At 41.0% G+C, this 23,608-nt stretch overlaps 1 protein-coding gene across 3 annotated transcripts in view; it reads left to right on the forward strand.

Moving 5' to 3' along the window:
• Positions 1-23,608, forward strand: part of RBMS1 (RNA binding motif single stranded interacting protein 1) — a 213,718-nt gene that overhangs the window by 132,775 nt on the left and 57,335 nt on the right. For all 3 annotated transcript variants that reach the window (XM_014599471.3, XM_019480351.2, XM_019480352.2), the window contains exons 3-4: positions 19,160-19,218; positions 22,175-22,266. In XM_014599471.3, the coding sequence (XP_014454957.1) occupies positions 19,160-19,218; positions 22,175-22,266 (151 nt within the window). The remainder of the gene's footprint in view (positions 1-19,159; positions 19,219-22,174; positions 22,267-23,608) is intronic.

Here is a 23,608-nt window from a genome sequence, read left to right on the forward strand (position 1 = left end):
CAGAATTCAAATTGATGCAACAACAAAACAAGCCTCTTTTATAAGTTTTGCAGTTACTTCATTGAAAAACCAATCAGGAGTTAAGTGCCACTAGGTAATACAACTAGTGAAAACAGAGAATTACCAAAGTGGTTTCACTAACAGAGCAAATGCCTTGAATCTAGTTAGATACCACTCTAGCTAGCAAAGTGCTTACTTAGCACCTTGCAAAATCGAGTAATAAATCAGTATACATTATGGTTAAGAACAAGTGACCATCCTTGCCTAAAAAATTGTTTGATCTCCGTGAGTCAGATCTTTGCCCTGTTAAGCCTGCTTTGTAGCACAGAGTGACACGAGAATGCCAGCTACAGTGTGTTTCTTTCTAGGTTTTTTAAAAAGCTGCCACTCCAGGGGCTAAACACCATTCATAAAAAGGTTGTTTCTGGATTTTGTTTCAGTTATTTTTGGAGTTGTGTGTGAAAATACTAATGTGAATGTGAAAAAAACTGACTCTGTAGCCATCTTCTTTGCATCTTCTGAGGTGGCGGGGACGGGGCATAAATGGTGTGTCCTTTCACTCGAGCAATCTGTCTAGCGTAATGGCACCCATATTATGCACAAAACATAGCTCTGAACCATTTTCATAGTCTCCACAAATTTTCAAATCTGGGCTTTCTTGGATCAAGGAAGAGGAAAGCTTTCAGAATCGTGAAGTACCCTGTCAAGTCTCCAGATGCACAACTCTGGGGATGATCAATACAAGCTTCCCAGTTGATCTCTGCTGTTTATATCATGAGGAGAATAAAGGGGTTTACACATTGTAAATTAACTGTGTTATGTATTCTTTAGTAATAATGCATACATTCCATGATGTCTTAATATTTGGTGAGCTATTAATCTATTGAGCTTTATAAAATGGGTGTCCTTTCCCCAGTAACTCTATTTCCCAAGCTACCCATCATTTGTGTCTGGGTATAAAAATGCTGCTTTGTCTCCAGATCAGGATAGCACATTAGTAAATCAGTGCATGCAAGTCTACATACTTGTGTGCTTCGCTTGTAAACAGATATTTAGTATTCAGCCTTGCTTAATTTCTCATCCCCTAAAATCCTTGCATTGATTTGTGATAGTTTCTCAGGGTGAAATCAAGGACTAGATCAAGCTCACAGACTGTAGTAATAATACTCTAATATTTCTAAATCTGATTTGGATTTTGTCATTTCACCTGCAGGCGCGTTAGTTTTCTGTTTTGTATGTGGAACTCCCATGTTTTCTGTTTCTTTTTTTTTTAATCTCCATTATGAATCATAAAAGACAATGGTACTTTTTATTTCTAATCTTTGCATATTCCTGTGTGTTCACAAATAAAAGAAGGCAAGAGAACAAAAAAGGGTGAGACAATTTTGCTTCCTTCATAAAAGACAGCTGTTCTTTTTAACATGTAAATAAAAATCCTGATATTCTTTTCAGATTACACTTTTATGCTTGCATGTTTGTGCTGAGAACGTGTATTCTCAGTTGTGTGAAATATTTCCTTCCAATGTGCTGAATTGCCTTGGAGTGATGTAGGAACAGGCACATGTTACTCCGTTTCTATATCAAAGTTAAGAATATTGTTTTTTTTCTTTGTAATGATAAATTTGTTTTACACTATTGTCAAGGTGAGTAGATGAGCATTGTGTGTGGAGTTTTAAGAATTACTGAATTTCTATGTAAGAGATTTCTGAAGAGATTCTTTCTTTTATTATACTAGAGATTGATTAGTATGGATTGAAAGATGCTAGCTGTCAGGAAGTGGAAACTGGTTGATGGCTTCATTTTCTAGCATTAAAGCAGTGTTTACTGATGATGTTTGCATGTCTAAAAGTATTGTTGATTTTATTAACATGTGGAGGATTGACTTGGTTGTGACCATTTGTAAGAGCTAACAAAATATTTTTTATATAACAAAAATGACCTTTGCTGGGTGACTGTTTGGTGGAATGCATTTGGTTTAAGATTGCCTTACCTGGATTCGTACAACTGGACTGTACCACATTAAAAATATAATAGTAGTAAGCCAGTTTCTAAATCAATAAAATAATCTACACTTTTATGTTTTATCTGTTTTAAAATGCTGTTCTTAAATACAACATATTAATTCAGTATAAGAATGCTTATTTTCAGTTTTTAATCAAGCTAGCTTATTAGTGTTTATATTGACCCGAATACTTTATTTCTATAGTGATTATATTGACCCAAATTCTTTGGTTCAGACTATGCTTGTGTGAAAAACAGTACGGATTTTTAATGTCAGCCAATACTTGTGTCCAGCAAGGGAGTCATACCTGAAAACTGAACCAAAAATGTTGGTAATTCATGCCTCTCAGTAAGGCTTAAGAGTAGATCAAAGGAACATTTTTTTTTAAAAGCTTCTACATTATAATATTATGCTTATAATATATAAGTAGAAACATACTCCGTTTTTAAGTGAACTTTGTCCTAAATTGTTGATTTCAGTACCGTATTGTTACTACTTAATATATTATCATAACTTCCATCTGCTCTCTTAAAATATTTAGATTGTTGCATCACTTCAATTTTTTTTTCAATCTAATGCTAAAGTATAATACAATTTGATAATATTTGTACTTTTGAAGTGTGTTTTAAAAGGGCATAGCCTTTTCAATTTCCTCCAGGTGGCTTGTACTGCTTAAAGTAGAAAGCACAAGGCAACTAAACAGATAGATTCTGTGGTAAGTGAGTCAGACATCATGCTAAAGCATCCCCGACTAGAAGAATGTAGGTAGGAGCCTGGGATTGGGAGGGTCTGTGAGGAATGCAGACTTCTTTTCTTATGTTTGTTCCTTAAAGTTCCATCTCCCTTTGTTCTGTGAGCATGTGATACATTTTACTCAGGAATATTTGGTACTCCCTTCATTGCAGCAATATGGTGAGTCGAGCATTCTACAACTTGACTTGAAAGACCAAATGCAGGTACTACAACTTGACAGGGAGCACACTAGATTAGGTTTAGCAAGCGAGTGCTTTGTTAATGTGAGCAGCTATGATTTTTCTCTTTGCCTTCAGTTTCTCCATAGAGTTTAGCTGTAATTTCCAGATACATTCAGCACTGTGTACTGGATATTCCTATGGAAATTTGGTTGATTTAAAAGGTTTATTGTTGACTTCAATGATAGCAAGATTAGTTCAGTGATCAAATTCCCAGTGCACTAGGAGCTGAGTTTAGGTAGTTTTGAAAAATTCTTCTCTAAATAGTAGGTGACTCATTTGTGATGCTTTAATTCTATTGTATTTTTCTGTTGATGCCATAGATGAAAAGTCTGAAAACACAGTTTTGTGAAACACCAGAATTCAGAAAAAGAATTTTAGGTCCATCATTCAAAATTTGCTTTACTACTTTTTTTTAGTTTACTACATAGATTCTGTTGCTAGGTCAAAGGTAGATCGGGGTGTCAAATTCTCTTGGCCCCCCAGAGCCGAATCAGGATCATGGAGCTCCTCAGAAGATGGACTAGGAGGAGTCTTATAAACTGGATCTAAACTCACCCCCAGCAGCAGGGCAAGTAGCAGTGACATTTAAATGTTGCGGATGCTCGAGCTATTGAATTTATTACTTAAGGGAGCTGCTGAGCTAAATGCAGCTGTAGTTCACCCTGCTGCCACTGAAACATCACCAGTGGGGCTCCTCTCCTGAACTCCTTGCCCTTCCAGGAGCCCTGGATCTGGCTTGTGGGCAGTATCTCCTTTGACACCCCTTCCTTGGACAAACTCCAGCTCGCTTCTTACTCCTGCTGCTGCTACTCCTTTGCTGCTGATTTGGTCTCAGAAGCTAAAAACAACTACTGGTTTGACTTTCATCAAAACAGGCTCCGGACAGTTATTTACACATTCAGCTTGCATGGCAATTAACTCTAATTAGCCCTAACTGTCCTAGGGAAAAAGTGCTATCTAAGTACTTCACAGGTACTTAGTGTGGGATAATGGGCTTGTACATCTGTAGGATCTCAGAGTAAAAGTCTTTGTTCTGGGTGGTTTAGTGTCAGATTCCTGTCACCCCTATCTCTTCTTTGTCGCCAGAAATTACTCACAACTTCCCTTAGTTATTTCGGTGGTGAGGAAATGAAAAATTATCAGCTAAATCATTTTATGACTCGGGTGGAGTGTAGTGTCAGGTCCTGAAGCACAGTTTTCGTACATTACTGCAGTCACCTAAAGTGCCCTGCTTTCTGCCTGACTTCAGACCAACACAGCTAACTACCTCTCTTTAATATCATGAAGAATATTTTAGGTCTTGGTGTGCTTTGTGTTGCTGAATATCTTAATTACATAAATTTGACAGTGGAAGCAGTTTTCCACTAGAACCACTGGAGTCTGCAAAAACTTGTAGACTGTTACAAAGCCACAGCTGGGAAACACTACTACTTTGTGATGAATGTAATAAATCTTGAATAAAGTAAAAGCTCCTTTTCCCTCTCATCCTTCATTAGAGCTTCTAGAACTGCTGCCTCCTGCATGTCATAGGGAGAGTCCCCGCTCTCTCAGGAGAAACCAAGAGTGTACAGAAGTTTGTCATTTTTCTCTCAGAGTAGAAGAACTGATTTTACTCTAGGAGAAAAATAACTCGGGAGTAACCCAGGTGAAGTGGCTCCCTGGAGAATCTCTCGGGAGACAGAAGTTCTGTACAGTGTGCAGGTTGCTTCTTCCACAGAGGGCAGGGAGCAGGTGTCAGTCTCAGGTGGGGAGAAGAACATGTATCCTGAGTGCTTCTGGGTGAAAGAGCCCAGTGGTGAAAAAGTTAGGGCGATATGTTCTGCTCAGGACTTGTTCCCTGCCTGAATTACACTGCAGCACTTGGATGCTGGGAAGCATACAAGAATACTCCCTGCACTGGAACACAGCACAGGGGAGGGGAGGGGAAGGCTGGAGGACTCTGCACAGCACAAACCCTGCCCCGCTTTCCTTGATCCCGAGGATCCCTGCCTACATTCACATTAAAAAAAACAAAACAAAAAAAAAAGCCTGCAAATTTCTGTGAGTTGCATACTGTAGGGACCCCTGGCAGGCTCTTTGCTTCTCTGAATATCTTGTACAGGTCAGTTTTTCTCTCAGGAAAACAAATCTGGTACAGTTATCCTGGATGATTTGAATGTGTGTACACAGCTTAAGTAGTAATGTACCTGTAAAATAATTACAGTTTTTTAATCTCTTGACCAAGAAGCCAAGAACTTATTTCCTAATTATCCAGTAATACACATTCTATGCATTCATCCTTCTGCATGCTTCATCTTCTACACGTCCCACCTCAAAGAATTCCCTTTCAGGATTCCGGCAAAACAGAATAGACTTGGCATTGGAAAAAATATGCACAATTGAGGGTCTGGATTCATACTAATAATTGTAGAAATTGCACTCTAACTAGGTTTTTATGATTAGTTCCTGTTTCACCAGGTAAAATAGTTTTTCCTGAGACAGACAAAATATCGTCATTTTGAGACCAAATCAAAATACTAAGATGAGGTTCTGACTTAACACTTGGTATTACTTGAATGTACCTCAAGCAAGCTGAACTAGTCAGACTGGCATTTCTTCTCACTATTGAGATAAGGATTATGACAGAACTGAGTTGCTAAGGGCCCTAATTTCATGTAAAATCTTTTAAGGCACATTGCTCAAAAATGGGGTGTGCCAAAGTTTTGGAGACGTTCTTTGTTTTATTTTTGTTTCTGTCTTCTGAAAATATCAAAGCTCTAATTTGTAGAAGTTGCTCATATTTCTGTGACGCCTTTCTTAGGGGTATATGTTAAATATAGTATTTCCTTCCCCTTTTCAAACAGCATTTGTATTGTTTGTATAGAATCCACATGGTGCACATAGTAAGGCCTTGTCTGATGGAAAGAGGTTGGGGTTTTTTTATCAAGCTTAGCATTTTTGAGTGGATAAACTAATTTTGTTGGGGTTCATATGGCAGTTGTAATATTGTGGATTAAGTATTCTGCTTTTGGCAATCTTCCCATTGCTATCCCACTGAGATAAACCCTCCACGGCTTAAGATCACATTGCCCATTTAAATGCCAGTGGTCAGACAGATGCATTCCTTTGCATTTGTAGCTCAGGACATGTTCATGCATCCAGAACTATATGCCTGTGTTTGTTATGCTCTGTGAGGTTAAGATGGGAGTTAAGCAAGGCTGCATTTATCACTCCAGTACTCTTCTTGATTTTCCTTACAACAATGCTACATCTGACCACCAGCAACCTTCCAGTAAGAGTGTAGTTATACTAATAAATGGATGGTAAGCTGTTTAATCTCAGCCTACTCTGAGCCAAAACCAAGACCACCCTGACCTCAGTCATTAAGCTCCAGTATGTTGATGATGCTGTAGTGTGTGCTCATTCGGAATCAGGCAATCACCATCTTTACTGAGGCATACAAGAAAATGGGACTGATGCTTAAGATTCAGAAGGCTACGGTCCTTTATCAAAAAGCTCTTAAATGAACAGTCCTCAGCTCCAGAAGTTCAAATTTATTGTGAGACTCTGGAGAACATTGAGTATTTCCCATACCTTGGAAGCCATATCATGCAGTTACGGGGGAGGGGTGTTGTTGACCAAGAAATCCAACAATGTGTAAAATGTGCAAGTGCGGCCTTCTCATGCCTGAGAAAATAGGTGTTTGAAGATCACAACATCAGATTTGAAACCAAGCTCATGACTTATCAAACAGTCCTGATCCCCTCCTTACTGTATGGAGCTGAGACATGGACAGTATACAAGGAGACACCTCAACTTGCTGGAGAAGTACCATCAATGTTGCCTGCGGACAATCTTTCGAATCTAGTGGGAAAACAATGCACTAATGTAGGGGTCCTCTCTCAACCAAACACCATGAACATTGAGGCAATGATCATCCAACATCAACTTCACTGGGCCGGCCACATCATCCAGATGTCCAACTCCAGACTCCTGAAGCAAGTTTTATTCTTCCAGCCAGTCAAGGTGTACGCTCAAGAGGAGGGCAGAGAAAGCTCTTCAACGATGTCCTTGAGGTCAACTTGAAAAAATGCAACCTTGACATCAGTTTGTGGGAGACTGTTGCCCAGGACCTTCCCAAATGGAGGAAGATCCTTTGCTGTAAGGATCTCGGTACTTTGAAAATGCATGATGACAACAGGAGACAAAAAAGTAGTAGTAGAAACAGCATGTCGCATACCAAATCAAGAAACCAGAGCCACCCACCTCACAGAAGCACATGCCAGAGTTTCAAGAGAACCTGTCAATCCCAAATTGGCTTTGTCAGCCATCTTTGGACCCACAGATAAGGCAGCCATGGAAGACAATTGTCCTCAATGGCGAGGGACTGCCAGTGACAATGCTTCCACATGATTCTTTCTGAATTTCCTTGTGTTTTGGAGAAAGAAGCTCATCTAGACTCACCTAGTTAGCAGTCGTAATGATAGACCTTTTGGAGCCGAAAAAAATTATCTTGGGTCATGGAACAGTGCCACCACCATAGAGGAAAAGAGCTTCAGTACAGAAACAACGATACAAGGGACAATAACAGGACCTGTAGTAATGTTTCCACTTTTTGGACCAAATCTCGACAAAGGAACTCACTACACCTAACCTGACCTGGGCTACTGGACAGTCTGAGGGGGAGGGTTTGGCAGGTAGCACTCATGCAATTTCACAAAGAGGAGGAGGAAGAGCAAGGAGGAATTTCTCCTGGAGGGCAAAGCTCTTCAGTGTGCCAAACCCTGAGCTAGAGCCAGAGACTCAGGTGCTAGAGATGTCCTCCAAAAACCTGGTGGAAAGTTGTCTGAAACCAGCAGGCATTCTGAAACCGTGGGTAACGTTACTGTATAGCTGTAAATTGATGCTGCATTTGTCCCAGGAGAAAGCCTTTTCTCCTGAAATCCTAGAGATGTACAACTCTATTGTCCTGCTCTTACCCTGAAGTATGCAGGATAAAATATGCTAACACTTTTTCCTGGGACATGACCATCTATGTCTGTAGGATTATTGCAGATCATTTCAGGGACAAGCTGCTCAGGCTGTGTGCTCCTGCTAACTGCATACTGGCAGAAGAACAGCAATCTAAGTTGGAAGGACGACATGGATAAATGACTGAGATGCACCTGTTTTGATCCAGGCAAAACCTAGGAAATCAGGCCCATCTCAATGAAACGTCTGTTTACACACTATGTACCCTACATTACATCTGCTGAGAAATTTCTAAACAATTTTGTTCTATGTACTGGCCTAATATGTAACCTCTTGCCCACTGCCCGCTTTTCCAAATGCATACATTTACATGCTCAAAATGACAACCAGGCCAGAACTTTAAGCTTTTAAGTTTTATTTCCCAAATTATTGCATTCAGCAGACACTGGTCAAATATGCCACCTCCCCACTGCTTTTTTTTCTTTTGCTATATTATTCTCTCTCCCTGGTGTGCAATCACAAACGCCTCAACCATGCTCAAGATGATGGCACCAGGGGAGATTTAAAAAATCAAACATGTTTCAGTGCAGGCACATATTATAAAGGCAGATTAAAAAAAGAAAAAATAGAGAGATACCTTGACCAGTTTGGTCAGTGTACCGAGTTTTGAGCTCCCTTTGTATTTCAAGAGGTAAATTTCTGAAGTTAGGAAGTTTTGGAATGCACAATGTTTATGACATTTGTGGCTATTCGTTTAAATTTGTATGATATGTTAACATGTTAAATTTAACATTTAGGTTTGTATGCTTTAAGTCAGCCAACCTTTTTATTTTAATGATATTCAAGATTATTAACTCTACTGAGTTCAAACTAATTTTGGCAAAATTTCTAGGATGGAGATTCTACAACTTCTCTAAGCAGCCTTTTCCGATGTTTGACCACCCTATATGATTAGGGACCTATCTAAATTGACAGAAGTTCACAGCATCTTTAATCTCAGTCTTTTCATGTCCCCTACTCCCCCCCAAAATGGCCAAGAAGCAAAAATCACACCATGAATTGACTCAGCCACTCAGCGGTGGTGGGGGCAACAGAGCTAAAAGACGGAGTTGAAAGGCACCGCTGCGCTGCAAACCTCTGCTGCAATTTAGGTAGGTCCTAATGTATGGTGTACGCAGGAGTAGCTGCCATTGATGTAGAAGCAAATGATTCTGATGGAAAACACTATGTTCATAACCCTGTGACATAATCAGCTATGTATTCCACATTGTAGAGAATATAGGGTACTGGCAGTCCCTAGATTTACAATGGAATTCCCACTTTGTCATCAGCCCACCAGTAGAGCTATTCAGTGACAAAGCTTTATTGATTTTTGGGTTTGTATGATATGTTAAGTCAGCCAACATTTTTACTGTGAAAACCTTGGCAGGGAAATTTCATTGATGTCCACCTCTTGTACCTCTGAGGAAAAAAAATAGGTTTGTAATAAAAAATAAAAAAAAAATTATATGCACATATTTCATTCATTTTCTTGCTACTAATTCATTAATTTCCCACTATGCTGCAGACTTCAGAGTAGGAAAATCCCTGAAGCAGTTTCCTTTACTAGTTGGGATACCATGTAGAGGCATCTCTCTGACTGTTCTTAATGCCTGCAGCCCCCTGCCCCTGCTTTCCCCCCTGCTGCGGGTTGGGCAGGGTAGCTCCCCACTGCTGTGTGCACTCCCAGGGGGCAGGGGGGATCTGCACCACCCAGATCTATACCTGGGGCAGGGACAGGCTGAGCCTGCTGCCCAGCTGGGTGGGGCTTGGGGCCCGGGGCTGCAATGTGTTCTCTTCCGCCCTGCTTTCCCCCTCACCCCCCCTGCCCTTAACCCAGCGTGGCAGGGAGTGGAGGAGGTGCGCAGAAAACCTCCATGCTGCTGCTTGTGATGTGCCTCCTTCGTGCAGGGCTGCACCCCTCAAAGCAGTGGCAGGAGCTGGAGATGCATTGCCAGGGCAGCTCACAGCAACAAGGAATCCCTGCGCAGCCCCGCTGTCCCCAGCCACGCCAGATTGCACCCATTGGGCTAGGGAGGCCCCTGGGGAGGGAAGCAGGGTGGGAGCTCAATCACACAGCCTGCACCTGTCTCAGGTACAGATTTGGGGGGCGCAGGTCCCCCCTGCCCCCCATGAGTGCGTGCGGCAGTGGGGAGCCTCATCCCTTGGATGAGCTACCCACGGCCCTGTCCTGCTCCCCACTGGGGCCCTGCAGCCGCATATTGCGTCCCTGGGTCCCAAGCCCCACCTGACTGGGCAGCAGCCCCAGCCCTGCCCAGCTTCCTCCCTACAGGGTCCTCAATCCCCCTCTTTCCCCGCACTTACCTGCAGGAGCTGCTCTGCAGACTGCCTGGGGCCATGTGCATGTCTATGCACATGGTGCCCCCTGTCTTTCCACCCTCCTCCTGCTCCCTGCAGGCTGGAACTCTGCCAGCTTGCAGGGAGCTTATTGCAAAAGGGCAAAATCTGCGGGTTCTATGGTAAAATGAGAAATCTGCGTTTGCCTCTGGTAAAAGGCAAAATCTGTGGTTTACTCCGTTTTTCCGCTGGAAACGGAAAACCCAGATCCTCAGTCATGAGGCAGATCTTGCTCTTGAGCATCCTGTTATTGTAAACTACTTCCACCTTTTCTTGTCTTCCAAACCCACACGCGCTCTGCTGTCTGTGCACATACTCAGGGTAGTTACACTGTTCCTTTTTCCTGTTTAAATGTCCAATGAAAGACTTTATAAGTGAAGGAAACAGAAGGTAGGCAAGGTTGCCCAGAATGACAGAAGGAATCAAAATGTCATTAATATCCATAATGGTCCTCACAGCAGAGTTCCCTTTTTCATTCATTCTAAATAAACTAGCATTATGGACCTTACCAGACCAGTGGCCCACACAAATATTGGTGAACCTTCCACTGACAGCAACTGATGAAATCTGTCCAGGAAATTGTCATACTGAAATAACTGCTCAATTTCATCCTCATATTCTACCCAGGTTGTCATGATATTAACCATGGCTGTCTTCCCAAGCTATCCAAAACCATTTGGCTCTGTGACCACAGATACATACAGAAGGGTCTGTTCAACCTAATGATAGCCAGGAACTCCATATGCATTAGTGTTTTCTTTCTGGTGCCTGACAGCAATTAAAATGGTATCGGCTCATGAAAAAATGAATGTATTATAGGACACCAGAAGAGGATTCATAGGAGGTGTTTCATTTGTCTCGGCCTCCTCCCAGATTTTCAGTAGGCTCCAGTATGCAGCTCACAGTATATCATGAGAAAAATCCCAGGGTGTATAAAGCCTGGTAAAAGAGAACTGCAATATGGGATAGTTGCACAGAATATTTTACAACCATTTTGAAAAAGGGTAAAGTTGTATATACATAATCATTCTCAAGAGAAGTAGCTTGAGACACACTGACAATGCAGATCCACACACCCTTGTGCTGTATTTGTTTGGCATACTTTTTTTTGAAGAAGCATATTTTGAAGAAAAAAAAATCTTGTGCAGATAAGTACTTTAGAATGCCCATTCCTCATCGTTACAAATGCATACTATTCTGTGGTCATTCAACACATATGTTTTGAAGCTGTGTTACTTTTCCTTGCTGTGATTCTATTCTGAAAAGGACTCTAAAAATGTCAGGGTGGAGTTTCCTGTTTGACTTCTCCCTAGTGCATTCCTTGTCCAGTTATAAATAAAAGATGGAGGTTTTCTAACTGCAAGGCTCAATCTGAAAGTCAAGGTGGGTTCTTTCCTCCTCGTGTCATTTTAAAGTGCAGCTGATTTTCACCATATTGAACTCCTTGAAAAAGCACAGGTTTGCGTCACATGCCTTCTGCCACAAAACCCCAGAATTCCAGTAAATTCCAAGAAAGCTAACCTCCTCACCCCTGCAAACTACCTGTGGCTATAGAACCTGTATCCTATAGAAGCTATATATCAGGGATGTCAAACTCATTTAGGCTTATGGACTGAATTTGTCCCACAGACTCCTTCCCCTCTCCCAGTATACCTGATCTGGCAGCTGCCCCTTCTGGTCTGAGACTCAAGCTGTATGCAGCGCAGATCCCGGAGTGGCCAGAATGGGCGCTGCATGCAGCATAGTCCAACGGAGCAGCGGCTGTGCTGCATGTGGTGGCAGCCCTGGCCAGACTGCACCGCATGCGGCATTTGCCATGGCAGCTCTTGTACTACACTACACACAGTGCCTGTTCCAGCCAATTTGGGACCCATGTTGCACATAGAACCTGCTAGCGCCATATGCAGTGTGGGCCCAAGACTGACTGGAGCAACCGCTGTGCGTGGCTCCCTTTCCAGCTGGTCTGGGATCCACACCATGCAGTGCTTTTCCCAAGCCGGCTACTGGATTGGGTATGCTGGGGGAGGGGATCTGTGGGCTGGATCTGGCCTGTGGACCAACCTCTCACCACAAACGTGCTACACCCTATGTGGGTCTGATTAGACCCAGATGGGCCCCTGGGGGCTCGATGGCAGGGCTCCACAGGCTGGATTCAACCTGTGGGCTGTATACTTGATATCCCTGCTATATAGCATATGTCTGTAGGGTCCTGCATGTGTTGTTTCAGTAGATAAGCATATTTTCTCATCTCCAGTGTGTCCAACAGAAGCTCTTATCTTCTGTCATTCAGCCCTAATTTTTAGACAGTTTGTATGACCACGTTACAGTATGGTACCTACCCAAAAGGGCCATTATGGTCCCTCAGGTTTCTGTGAGCTTGTAATCTCAGAAATCTGGCCTAGACAAAGAGATTTAAAAGAGAGAATTCTATCAGGGCTGCATGACCCTCACAGAAATCTGTCTGTGACTAAGGTTTTATCTTGGTAGTTTGGCAAGTGTTAGGGTGTTAAAAAAGAGGAGACATCTGTATTATATTGTAGAACTGCTCTGTGTACCCCAGTTTACTGGTGTGATATTATTGTGTCCGATTGCTTTGAGTTAAATCATGTCAAAGACCATGAAAGACTTCTCCTCCTTAAAAAAGGTCCGGGTTTTCCCAAGATCCAAGATATTTCCAGGCAGAATGATTTTGCAGTGGCCAGGGCTACTTGCTTTGCCCTTCTATATAGTCTTTGGAAATTAGATTGTGTGGGGAGAAAGGTATTTACAGCTGGATCTCAACAATAAATAGCAAACCTCTTTGACTAGACTCAGGACCGAACAGATGCCCACAGCTGTTTTGGCTGGATGTAGACTTTCCATTCCGAGGCTAAAAGGTGTTGCCCAGCCTGTCTAGGAGTTTTGGAAGACACTATTCATTATGTCTTAGAATGTCCTTTACATAATGACATAAGGAGAAAGTATTTATCACCGTTCTTGCAGATATTGACATATTTCTCAAATAGAGGGAGATTAATATGGCTCCTCCAGCAAGTAGATCCATATTTAGTAAACCATCTTACAATTTTTGCTTACAAGGCTGAAGTGATCAAAGCTAAACATTCTTTACTGTTGATTGACTGATAAACTTTATCGCTATATTTGTTTTTTACTCTTATTGTGGACCTATGCACAACATTTTTATAGATTCATGATCTGATTTATCACCATACTTGTACTTGATTATGTTAATTCTAGGAGTAAGCATGATGCTTTTATAATGGTTGGCCCTTTTTATTGTTATATTTGAATTTCTGTTATTTTTGTTTAAATTTATATTATAGTTGTATATCTGTGTTATGTTGTTTTCAGGAGCATAGATTTCAGCCAGAATCCTTAATGAATTGAATTGAATTGAATTGAATTGAACTTAGTTAAATCAAGGAGATTGCAAGGAGGGGAACCAGAGGTAAGGTACCGCCAGAGAGCATGTTAAGAGTGTACAGCAGTGATTCTCACCAGGGTGCCTTGATATCCTTTTAAGGGTCCTGTGCAATATTGCAGGGTGTTGGTTGTAGCCGTGTTAGTCTAAGGACATAGGCAGACAGGGTTCTTTGGGTAGATGTGATATCTTTTATTAGACCAACTAAATAGCTGGGGAAAGTTCTTCGTAAGCTTTCAGGCACAAACACCCTTCCTCAGGCATTGGGAGACTCTGCTGCTGGTCTGAGGTCTCTGTGGTAGAAAAATAAAGGTAGTCTTTTCTACCTTGGAGACCTGAGACCAGCAGCAGTCTCCCAATGCCAGAGGAAGAGCGTGCCCGAAATCTTGAAAACAATTTTTCCCAACTATTTAGTTGGTCTAATAAAAGATACCACATCTTCCCAAAGAACCTTGCCTACCTGTGCAATATTAGAGTTTTTAGGTGTGATTAACAAGATAAACCCAGAGATTTCAAATAGGAATCTGTAGTGTCAGACACATTCTGCCCTGCTGTAGTCTTTCTGAGATGTTTGCAACGGAAAAATTGTTCTACTATTTTTCCATAGTCAAGAACTGAATGAAAACTAAGTGTTGGCATTTCTGAGGGTTGCCTTGAGTCTGAGGGGGACCTTGACTCTCTAAAAGGGTTGAGAACCACTGGCATGAAGGAAACCGTTGGGGAGCTAGTCAGTGGGAAATACCTGCTGCCTGTTATCATCCAGTTTAACAGACCTATTTTCCTCGGACCCAAGTTTAAATCTGCTTTAAAAAAAAAAAAAAGACCTAAATGTAAGGGCAGTGAGCTGGCAGATCTGCAGAGGGAAAGCCCAGTTCTTGGCAGGGAGAGACCCACTGAGCGTGCAACAGGTCTGTGGAACCAAAGCAAGGAGCGGCTCTGCAGGCTGTGTCCAAGATGGCTCAGCTTGCCAGAATCTTGAGAGGTAATAAGTTTTGTGGAGTTCCTGAGCATGGAGACTACCAGGGATTTAGTCCTTTTGGCAAACGAGCAATGTGCCAGATTGTAAGGAAATAAAACCCAAATACTTGGAGTTGTACCATTTTGAACTGCTAGTTGGGAAATGTACATGGGATCCTTGGGCTTTACTGTGATCCAGAAGGGTGCCTCTTAACTTTTACCTTTGAGGCACCCCTTGACTTTTAACTTTGGCAGCACTATGGGAATAAGGTATGTTGTAACCTGGTGAACCCATCAAAACTGCAGTGAACTGCAGAGTACCAATGTGGAGGGTGCCCATGGGAGAAACAGAATTGATTACAGGGATAGAGTAACTTTCACAGCTTCATGTTACTGACACCTCTTAGTAGATTTCAAAGGCAGCTAGTTGTTTGTGGGAGTCATGCTATCTAACTTATAAGAGGCTAAGGTGCAAGCAATAGGGCTGGAGGCCAAGGACCAGTGGTGCTTGCCTCAGGTGGATGCCCAGGGATCTCTACATTTATGACCTTTTCTGTATGTGTATCCAACATAATCTCTGTCTCTTATGAAAGAAATCTACTGAAACTCCTTGAGTTGTAACTCCCTGAGTCTCCACTTCATGATAAGGTCTTTTTCCTAGTAGGACTGTCTGAGCATATACTAGGTAGCTATAGGCTTGTGGTTGCAGTGTAATTCCCTTATCTCCCCAGCTCTTACCTGTAGCAAATTATAGGGTGTTCTTGGTGTTTCAGGTATCTTTCCTTGGGATTTGAACTGGTGATTTGCAGTATTTCATTGGTTAAAAATTGCCTGCAAGTGCAGGATTTGGATTAAGTGGTCCAGGAGGCACCTTCAAGTCATACTTTTCTTTGTAATAACTAATTGGCAGGCTCTAGAGTGCACAGTATATTAGAAAAGATGCATATATTTAGGGTGTTAAACTAGATTTGTCTTTCAGATGCTTTAATTTGTACATTGCAACTTTTATGCAATATCTTAAATATAAAGTTTTCCACAGATCCCTTTCTCATTCAAGGAAATGTTACCCAAAAAATACTTCCAGTTGCAGTTACACTCATAATTTGTAGTTGCCAATATTCACAGCTCTGTGATGCTAGAACTTGTTGAAGGAATAGAGGATTATTTTAACAGACAAGAACTTAAATTACAAAAAGGATTCAATGTTTTCACAAAGTGTATTTTGTGCATCTTTCATCTGTAAGTAAGAAACAGTTTGAACACTTTGAGAAGTTATAACATGCTCTACAGTACACAGTATATTGGAAAAATGCACGTCTTCAAATATTTTGAAATAACCTTCAGACCGCTGTTGCTGCTGTCATCTCAGCCATTGCCCTAGTCATGCTCTCTGAATAGTTCTCAAGTGCTTAGTGAGCTCCACACAGTATTTTGGCAGCTAGAAATTGCCTCTGTTGCGGTTACATGATAGTCAGTGAAGCTGACTATATTGCTGTCTTCCCTGAATTCCTTTTTTTTTTGGTTGTGAAGAATTTTTAACTCTCTTCAATTTGCTTACATTCTTGAACTACAAAAAGAATCCCCCAGCACAAAAAATGTAGTTATTCATGTTAATGTAATGCTGTATATTGTTCTGCTCTGTGGAGTCAGCTATGCTCCATATTTGTCTTTCTTGTGTAACAATTATGTATGCATTAAGAGTAATTTGAAAGCAGGGGAAGTTGTGTTTCCATTCAGTTTTGGAGACCCACGTTCTGGTTTTGATTTTGTCAGTGACTGGCTATGTGACACCAGGGCCTGAGCACCTGAATCTGTGACATACTGAATGTCTCGAGTAAAAGACAGTTGCATATGATACAGAAAAAAAGGTAGATGTGGACTGTGTGGGCCGGGCCCCGAGCCCGCCCTCGTCACCATGCGCGGCAGTGATTCCGATCCCATTCTGGCTGCCGTGGGCAAGCCAGGGGCGAACCGGGATCGTACCGGACCCGTCTCCGGTGCACGCAGGCTGTGGCCGTCAGCCCGGACATGCGGGGTGGAAGAAACCGCAGGATGGTTTTGTGCACGCGAGTTAGAATTAGTCACGGAGGTGTAACGGTTGACTGAAAAGATTGTTTACTTACACCCAAAGATGGTATCGATGTAGGCTGGATAAGTTTCCAGGCACAGCTCCTGCTTGAACCCTCGTTGGAGGACTCTGACAAAACGATTGCTCCCACGGAGTTTGCTAGGTTCCGCGGGTCCGGTTAAGTTGGGTTCGAAAAGTTTCCCCGGAGTTATTCAGGCTCCGCGGGTCCGATAAGTTTTCCCCAGAGTTTGCTAGGCTCCGCGGGGTCCGAAATTATAGGAAAGGGATACGTCTAGGATTGCGCTCGGCAACGGGGAGAGGCGAGAAGCGAAAGCTCCGTAGGCTCGGCTCTATTGCCTCTCTCTGCCTGCTTAGGGGAGGCGCGCCGGGTCCGCGAGGGTCCACAGCGCTTGGAGATCTTCACACAGAATATCTCTCTCTCCTCCCTCCTCCAGCTTGGGTGGAAACTACCCAAGCCTTATGTACAGCTAGCAAGCCAATCGCTAACCACCACGTGTGCCTAAATTAGGAGTCGGCCAGTAACATGGCGTGGACCCTAATACAAATGGCGGGAACTTCTTTACAGCGTGTATCACTACGATGCAAAAGAGATGCACACTGCAAAGAAGCTGTAATTTGGCGGGAAATCCCCCGTTGCACCAGAGTTCTCTCTTGCAGCAGAGAACTCTACCGTGCAAAGAAAGTGACAAATTGGCGGGAAATAATTTAGCAGTGCCGAAGCACACACACAAACAAAAAATCACAACTTTGGGTTGTGACATGGACAAATTGGAGAGAGTTTAGTGGAGGACAACAAAATGGTTTGAGGTCTGGGGGATGTGACTTACAAGGAAAGGCTAAGGAAACAGGGCTTATTTAGTCTGGAGAAGAGAAGATTGTGGAGAGATTTAATAACAGCTTTCAACTGCCTGAGGGGTGCTTATGTAATGAATGGAACTAGGCTGTTTTCAGTGGTGACAGATGACAGAACAAGGAGCAATGGTTTCAAGTTGTGGCGAGGGAAGTTTAAGTTAGATATTAGGAAAAACTTTATCACCAGAAGGGTGGTAAAACACTGGAACAGTTTACCCAGAGAGGTGGTAGAATCTCCATCCTTGGAGGTTTTTAAGACCTGGCTGCACAAAGTCTTGGCTGGGATGATCTAGTTGGGGTGGTCCTACTTCGAGCAGGGGGTTGGACTAGATGACCTCCTGAGGTCCCTTCCAGCCCTAACTTTCTATGATTCTATGTAGCACTGGAGCTGGCCATGAAATAGAATTTCAGCTCCATGGAAAAGGTCAGGTTTTTAGAAAATTGCTATCCTAAATCAGGACAAAAATACCCTGAAGGCAAAAAATTTTCATGGAGCTGAATTCTGTATTGACTTGTATCAGAAACTTGAACAATTATGAAAACAATGTTTTTGTGTTTCTAGAAGTAAATAATTTAACTGGGTGTCCTGACTGCACAGGACCTGGGAGCCTGGACTACCAAGGAATGGGAGATCTACGGATCTGAGAGTGATTTCATGCAGCAAATAGAAATGTTCCTTCAGAAAGTTTTAGCGAATGTAAATTTTGTGTCAGAAAACCATTCAGGCTGAAAATGTTCAACTATCTATCCAACTTTATACCTTTCATGAGTTACTCATCACCTTGCAGGGAGCTTTTGTCTTTTTAGGCTTGTCAAGCAAGGAAAAAGAACGATTTGTGGGTTGTGGTTTGGCTTTTTGTTTGTTTGGGTTTTTTTTGTTTTTAGGTGTCAGCTAAGATGTTTTTACAATCCTAGCATAGACTGCTTCTCATAAGTATTGGCTGCCATATATCTTTGCTATAGAAGTCCAGAACTCATCTCAGCCAGTTAACACATTAGAACAACATCTTGTCTTGTCTGCACCAGGATTTTAATACACAGTAGCTATCATAGGGTTGTTTCTTTTATTACACTTTCCCCCCCCAGTTTAGACAAGGTTTTTTTGTCTTATAGCTACCCTATATGTAACATAGGAATAATAATTTATGCCCACTTTTGTAAAGTATTATGAGACCTGCAAATGAAAATAGGACAAAAGTACTATTAATAAAATGTTAAAAATATTATAAGCTCAATTTTAACCTAGTATTTTTCATCTAAATACTCATGATACATTTTTCCCTATAGGGAGGAAATTTTGTACATTAACTAAAATAAGTATTGCAATTCAGTGTTGCTTTTTTCTCTATCCTTATTTTTTACAATGTATTTTTATATTTTGTTGCTTAAACTTATATTTTAAATAATTTTTCTGTTAAAAGTATACAGATGCTATATTGACAGAACTATGTGAACTAAATCTCTTGTAACAGGATATGACAAGTTTAACTTCCTTTTTTATTTATGTAAAATTTTAGGTATGGAAAAATTGTATCCACAAAAGCTATTTTGGATAAGACAACAAACAAATGCAAAGGTATGTTTATTTTAAATTATACTTGCTTAAGTGTATTAAATATTTTTTATAAAATAACCTAGCATTGGCTTATTTTTTTTAAGTATTTCATTCTTAATCAAATTTTAATGATGGCTAGCATCAGCGTATTTGTTACATTTGTCCCCAGTGGAGTTGGCAGATAACCTATATCTGAGAAGTGTGCCAAAACTTCCAGTGAAGTTAATATGCACAGCACTGGCTGGCATTTAGCCCCTGCTTTAAAAAGGAAAATGTAGTTAAAAAACAGCTTTTTTTCCTTGCCTAGGAAGATTATAGTGCCTTACAAAACACCATTCGACTGTACTAAGTATCTGAAAAGATTACATATTGTGCAAATTAGTTCTATTAATTAGAATAGAATATTTTTAAGTAGCACTTTAATTACATGTTCCAAGACCCTAATTGTGTTTTTGTTCTATGCCTGTTGAATGTATTAGGGGTAGGGAATGGGTTCATTTTCAGTAACATCATTAGAGCTGGAAAAATAATATACTTTTTCATTTATGCTGGATACAGTAATTTAGTTCAGTGACCTATCACATCCAATATAATTATGATGAGGTCATATCCCAACACCATGAATAGTGTGTGGAGGTCCAGAAGGAGATTTCAGGCATTCTTTCTGAGAATAAAGAGGTCATTTCTATGCAAAGGGAAGAATGGAGTCACTGACATAGCTGTGTTAACACTGACCCCATGACTGAGTGCAAAGTTGACAGTCTGAGGCAGGAGTGAGGAGTTCATCATCATTCACCGAGTTCTAGTTTTGGTGGTGTGCAGTAGAGCCGAATCAGTTCTAAACACAAGATCTTCATCAAATAAGAGAATGCTGTCATGTCAAAAATTGTACTTGTCTGTAAACCCCTTACCTGTTAGCATTATAAATAATAAAAGCTTTTGGTGAAATTAAAGGGTGAAAAAATGGAGAAAAATATCTTTTTTTCTCTACTTTCAGTTTATGAATGTACTTGACAGCAGCACCTCATCAATATACCTTTACTCAGAATCCTGGTACATCAAGTCAATGGCACTTCTTATGTCTCTGATCATGCAAGGACTGCAATAGAAAGTTGCTTATGACATTATTTTAAGTAACTTGATTTAAAATGTCACATTTGACAACAGTATTACTTCCTGTATCTTGGTACATGTTTTTCTTCCAACAGAATTCATAAGGCACATTGTATTGCGTTTTTAGGCCTTATATTTTAGTATTTGAAAGGGTCGTTGGTGAAGTGTTTTTATCTACATCTGCATAGCACAACAGTGACCCATTTATAAATATTTTATGCTTACATAATACCTTTCATCCTAGTGTGGCTCCTAGGGTATGTCTGCATTTCCTTCCTGGAGAGCTGGGAGCAGTGCCATCAAGCATGCATTGCCCACTTGCTTTCACTCAGCATGTGCCAAAACCTGGAAATTAGGGGAGCTGGTTTAGTGATCCTGAGTATGTGCCTTCTCAGACTTTGTCTTGGGCATGCTTCTCAATAATGCGCTCAGGGCCACATTATGCAGCTCTGTTGCTTAATTTCTGGATTTTGGCGTGTGCTGTGTGGGAACAAGTGGTGGGGAAGCTGTGGTTTTCAGTGGCTCTCCTCAGCTCACCACAGGGGCAGAGGGCTTTTAAAACATACATGTGAAATGTTTCAACTAGAATAGAAGAAGCAGCACTGCAGTCCAGAGCCATGATACACCACACCTGAGACAAGAAGACTGCTCTGTACTGGAAGTGTAGTGGGAATTTAGGTGGGTAGAATACAATTGTCCCACTGAAATTTAGATGAAAGATTGGCAACAGTAATCATTTGTGCAAAAAGTGACAGGATTTTAATGAACGCACAGTCATGGATTTGGGTTTACATCTTATCTTTAAGAAAGGTGCTTCAGCAAGACAATATCTCAGAATGACTTAATGATTTACCAGTTTTACCAAGGGTTATAACTACAGTATAGTGGAAACATCTAATTTGGCCTTCAAGTTAGCTCTGGTACCAGTGAAATGCTACCTGGCAACATGGAATTCAGTATAGGCTAATTTATCCTAATTCTTAGTACAATTTAATAAACAATAACAACACTAAATGTTACACTACACAGTACTGTTTTCTTAATGTGTTCTGTTTTTAAAAAGTTAACCGTAGACTAAAACTAGTACCTAAACTGGCTAGTTTAAAGCCAGCTAGGTTAGCTCTTAACTACACTGCCATTTTAAGTGTAGACATCCTAAGAGAGAACAGCTTTACTTCCTAAAACGGTAGGGCCATTTTTCTCTGTCCTGGGATTTTTATTTGTTGCTACCAAATTGGGCTGAATAAGTGCTGTTATTTTAAGACTGTTTATTGTGTGATGGCTAATTTTCTAAGGTCCCTAATGGAATAAGCTACTTAATTCCATTCATTTTCAGTGGAGGACAAGAATATGTAACTCCTTTGAAACTCTTAGTCTGTAAGGTAACTCTCATACAGGCAATAATAAGTTTCCATGCAACTCTATTGGAATCTAATTAATTCTGTTATCACTGGAGGGGTCCTTCCAGCTCCTGATGGAAACATGTTGGTAGGACTGTTCTGTAGTATTTCAAAATAAAGAACTTCAGCTTTCTTATATTAAATTAGCCTCTCTTCAAGGCAAAATTTGTATTCATCCTCCATTTTTTATATTGCAGGGATTTGTCCCAGTGAGATTAGACAGGGAACAATGGGGAAACCATCTTTATAGAACAAGCAAAAGGGCTAAACTGAATGCTTTTCAAGCAAAACAGATAGTAACAGGAGATAAATACAATATGGAACAGCCCCGCTACTGGCAAGAGTGTACAACATGTGTATACAGAACAGTATATAACACACAGTACCATGGTCTGTACCCTGTCCAACCTGCATGATTATAAAGAGGTTGTTTGCTTCTCAGTAAAAGATGCCTTAAATTTCAGGTTACGGTTTTGTAGATTTTGACAGCCCAGCAGCTGCTCAGAAGGCCGTTTCTGCTCTGAAGGCTACTGGAGTCCAAGCACAGATGGCAAAGGTAAGTTAAAAATAATCTTGCAGTCTGGACAGACTTAAACTTTGTCAGGCCATAAGCAAAGTTGCAGGCCCACTGCCCAGGCTACAGCCTTCAAGCCCCTCAACCTCAGCATTAAGAAACAGGGACTTCCAAGTAGAGTGTCTCAACTTCACTGTTGAAACCATGTAAGGAGAGAGGAGAACCCTTTAGCATTTCCATCCTGCTCTCAGTGAACCAAATTGTTTTGCAGTTAGCTAAATCAAGGGGAAGTTTACATCTTAAAATAGTCAGGATCCAAAGTATAAAAGGCTTCACAGAATAAATTCAACATCTTGAATTGTGACTGAAGACAAATTACTAGCTGATGTAGTTTATAGCCCACCATCATTGTGTGCTTTATCTATGGAGGCCCACTGAGTAAACAGGGTTTAATATTCTCTGCTCTCTGAATTTGTAAGTGGTCGTTACAGGTATGTCCCAGTTGAATCCAGTGGAGAAATCCACCCTTTATGGCCATAGTTAAGTCCACAATTTTCAGGCTGGTGCAAAAGAATAACTGTTTTGGCAATCAAAAAAAACCAGGGGTGAAGAAAGGCAACTACAGATTGCCTGTCTACTTTTTGTGAAGTTAACCAACTCTCCGACTTCAGGGATGACATTTCAGTCATACATACTGGAATATAACTGGACAATTGCTTTCTCAGTGTTTGTTCCATATTTTATCTTAACTGAATTAAAACTGAAATTTGAAATTTTCTGAGGGGCTTATGAGAGTTTGGTGACCATAGATCTTAGAAAGTCTATAGCAGGGGTTGACAACCTATGGCCCGTGAAGCTTTTGGATCCAATCTGTATAACTGGCTTCAGAAGCAAGGGGCTTCTTTCTGCCCACATTACACCAGTCAGGCAGCAGGTAGAGGTGATCAGCAGGGATCCTGGTTTTCTCAGTCTAAAAATCACTAATTCTCTGATAACACCCTCCACACACAAATTTTCTAATTAAAAATCCCCAAATCCACTTTCTTCCATAACTAAAATGAAACATCATTAGATAGATAGATAGATAGATAGATAGATAGATAGATAGATAGATAGATAGATAGATAGATAGAAATAAAAACATTGTGTTCAACTGATACACACGCACACATATATATATAGAGAGAGAGAGAGAGAGAGTGTGTGTAGGTATCAGTTGAACACAATGTTTTATAGATATATTTACAATTTTAAAGCAATTTAGAATCAATCACTATAATTAAATAAATTGAGTGGGGCAGGGAGCCCCACACCACCATGGTAAGACATACCCTACCCCCCACATGTCCCTCACTCTAAACCCACAGCCCTCTGGCCCTGTCAG

The sequence above is a fragment of the Alligator mississippiensis genome, chromosome 4, assembly GCF_030867095.1.
Source record: "Alligator mississippiensis isolate rAllMis1 chromosome 4, rAllMis1, whole genome shotgun sequence".
Lineage (NCBI taxonomy): Eukaryota > Metazoa > Chordata > Crocodylia > Alligatoridae > Alligator > Alligator mississippiensis.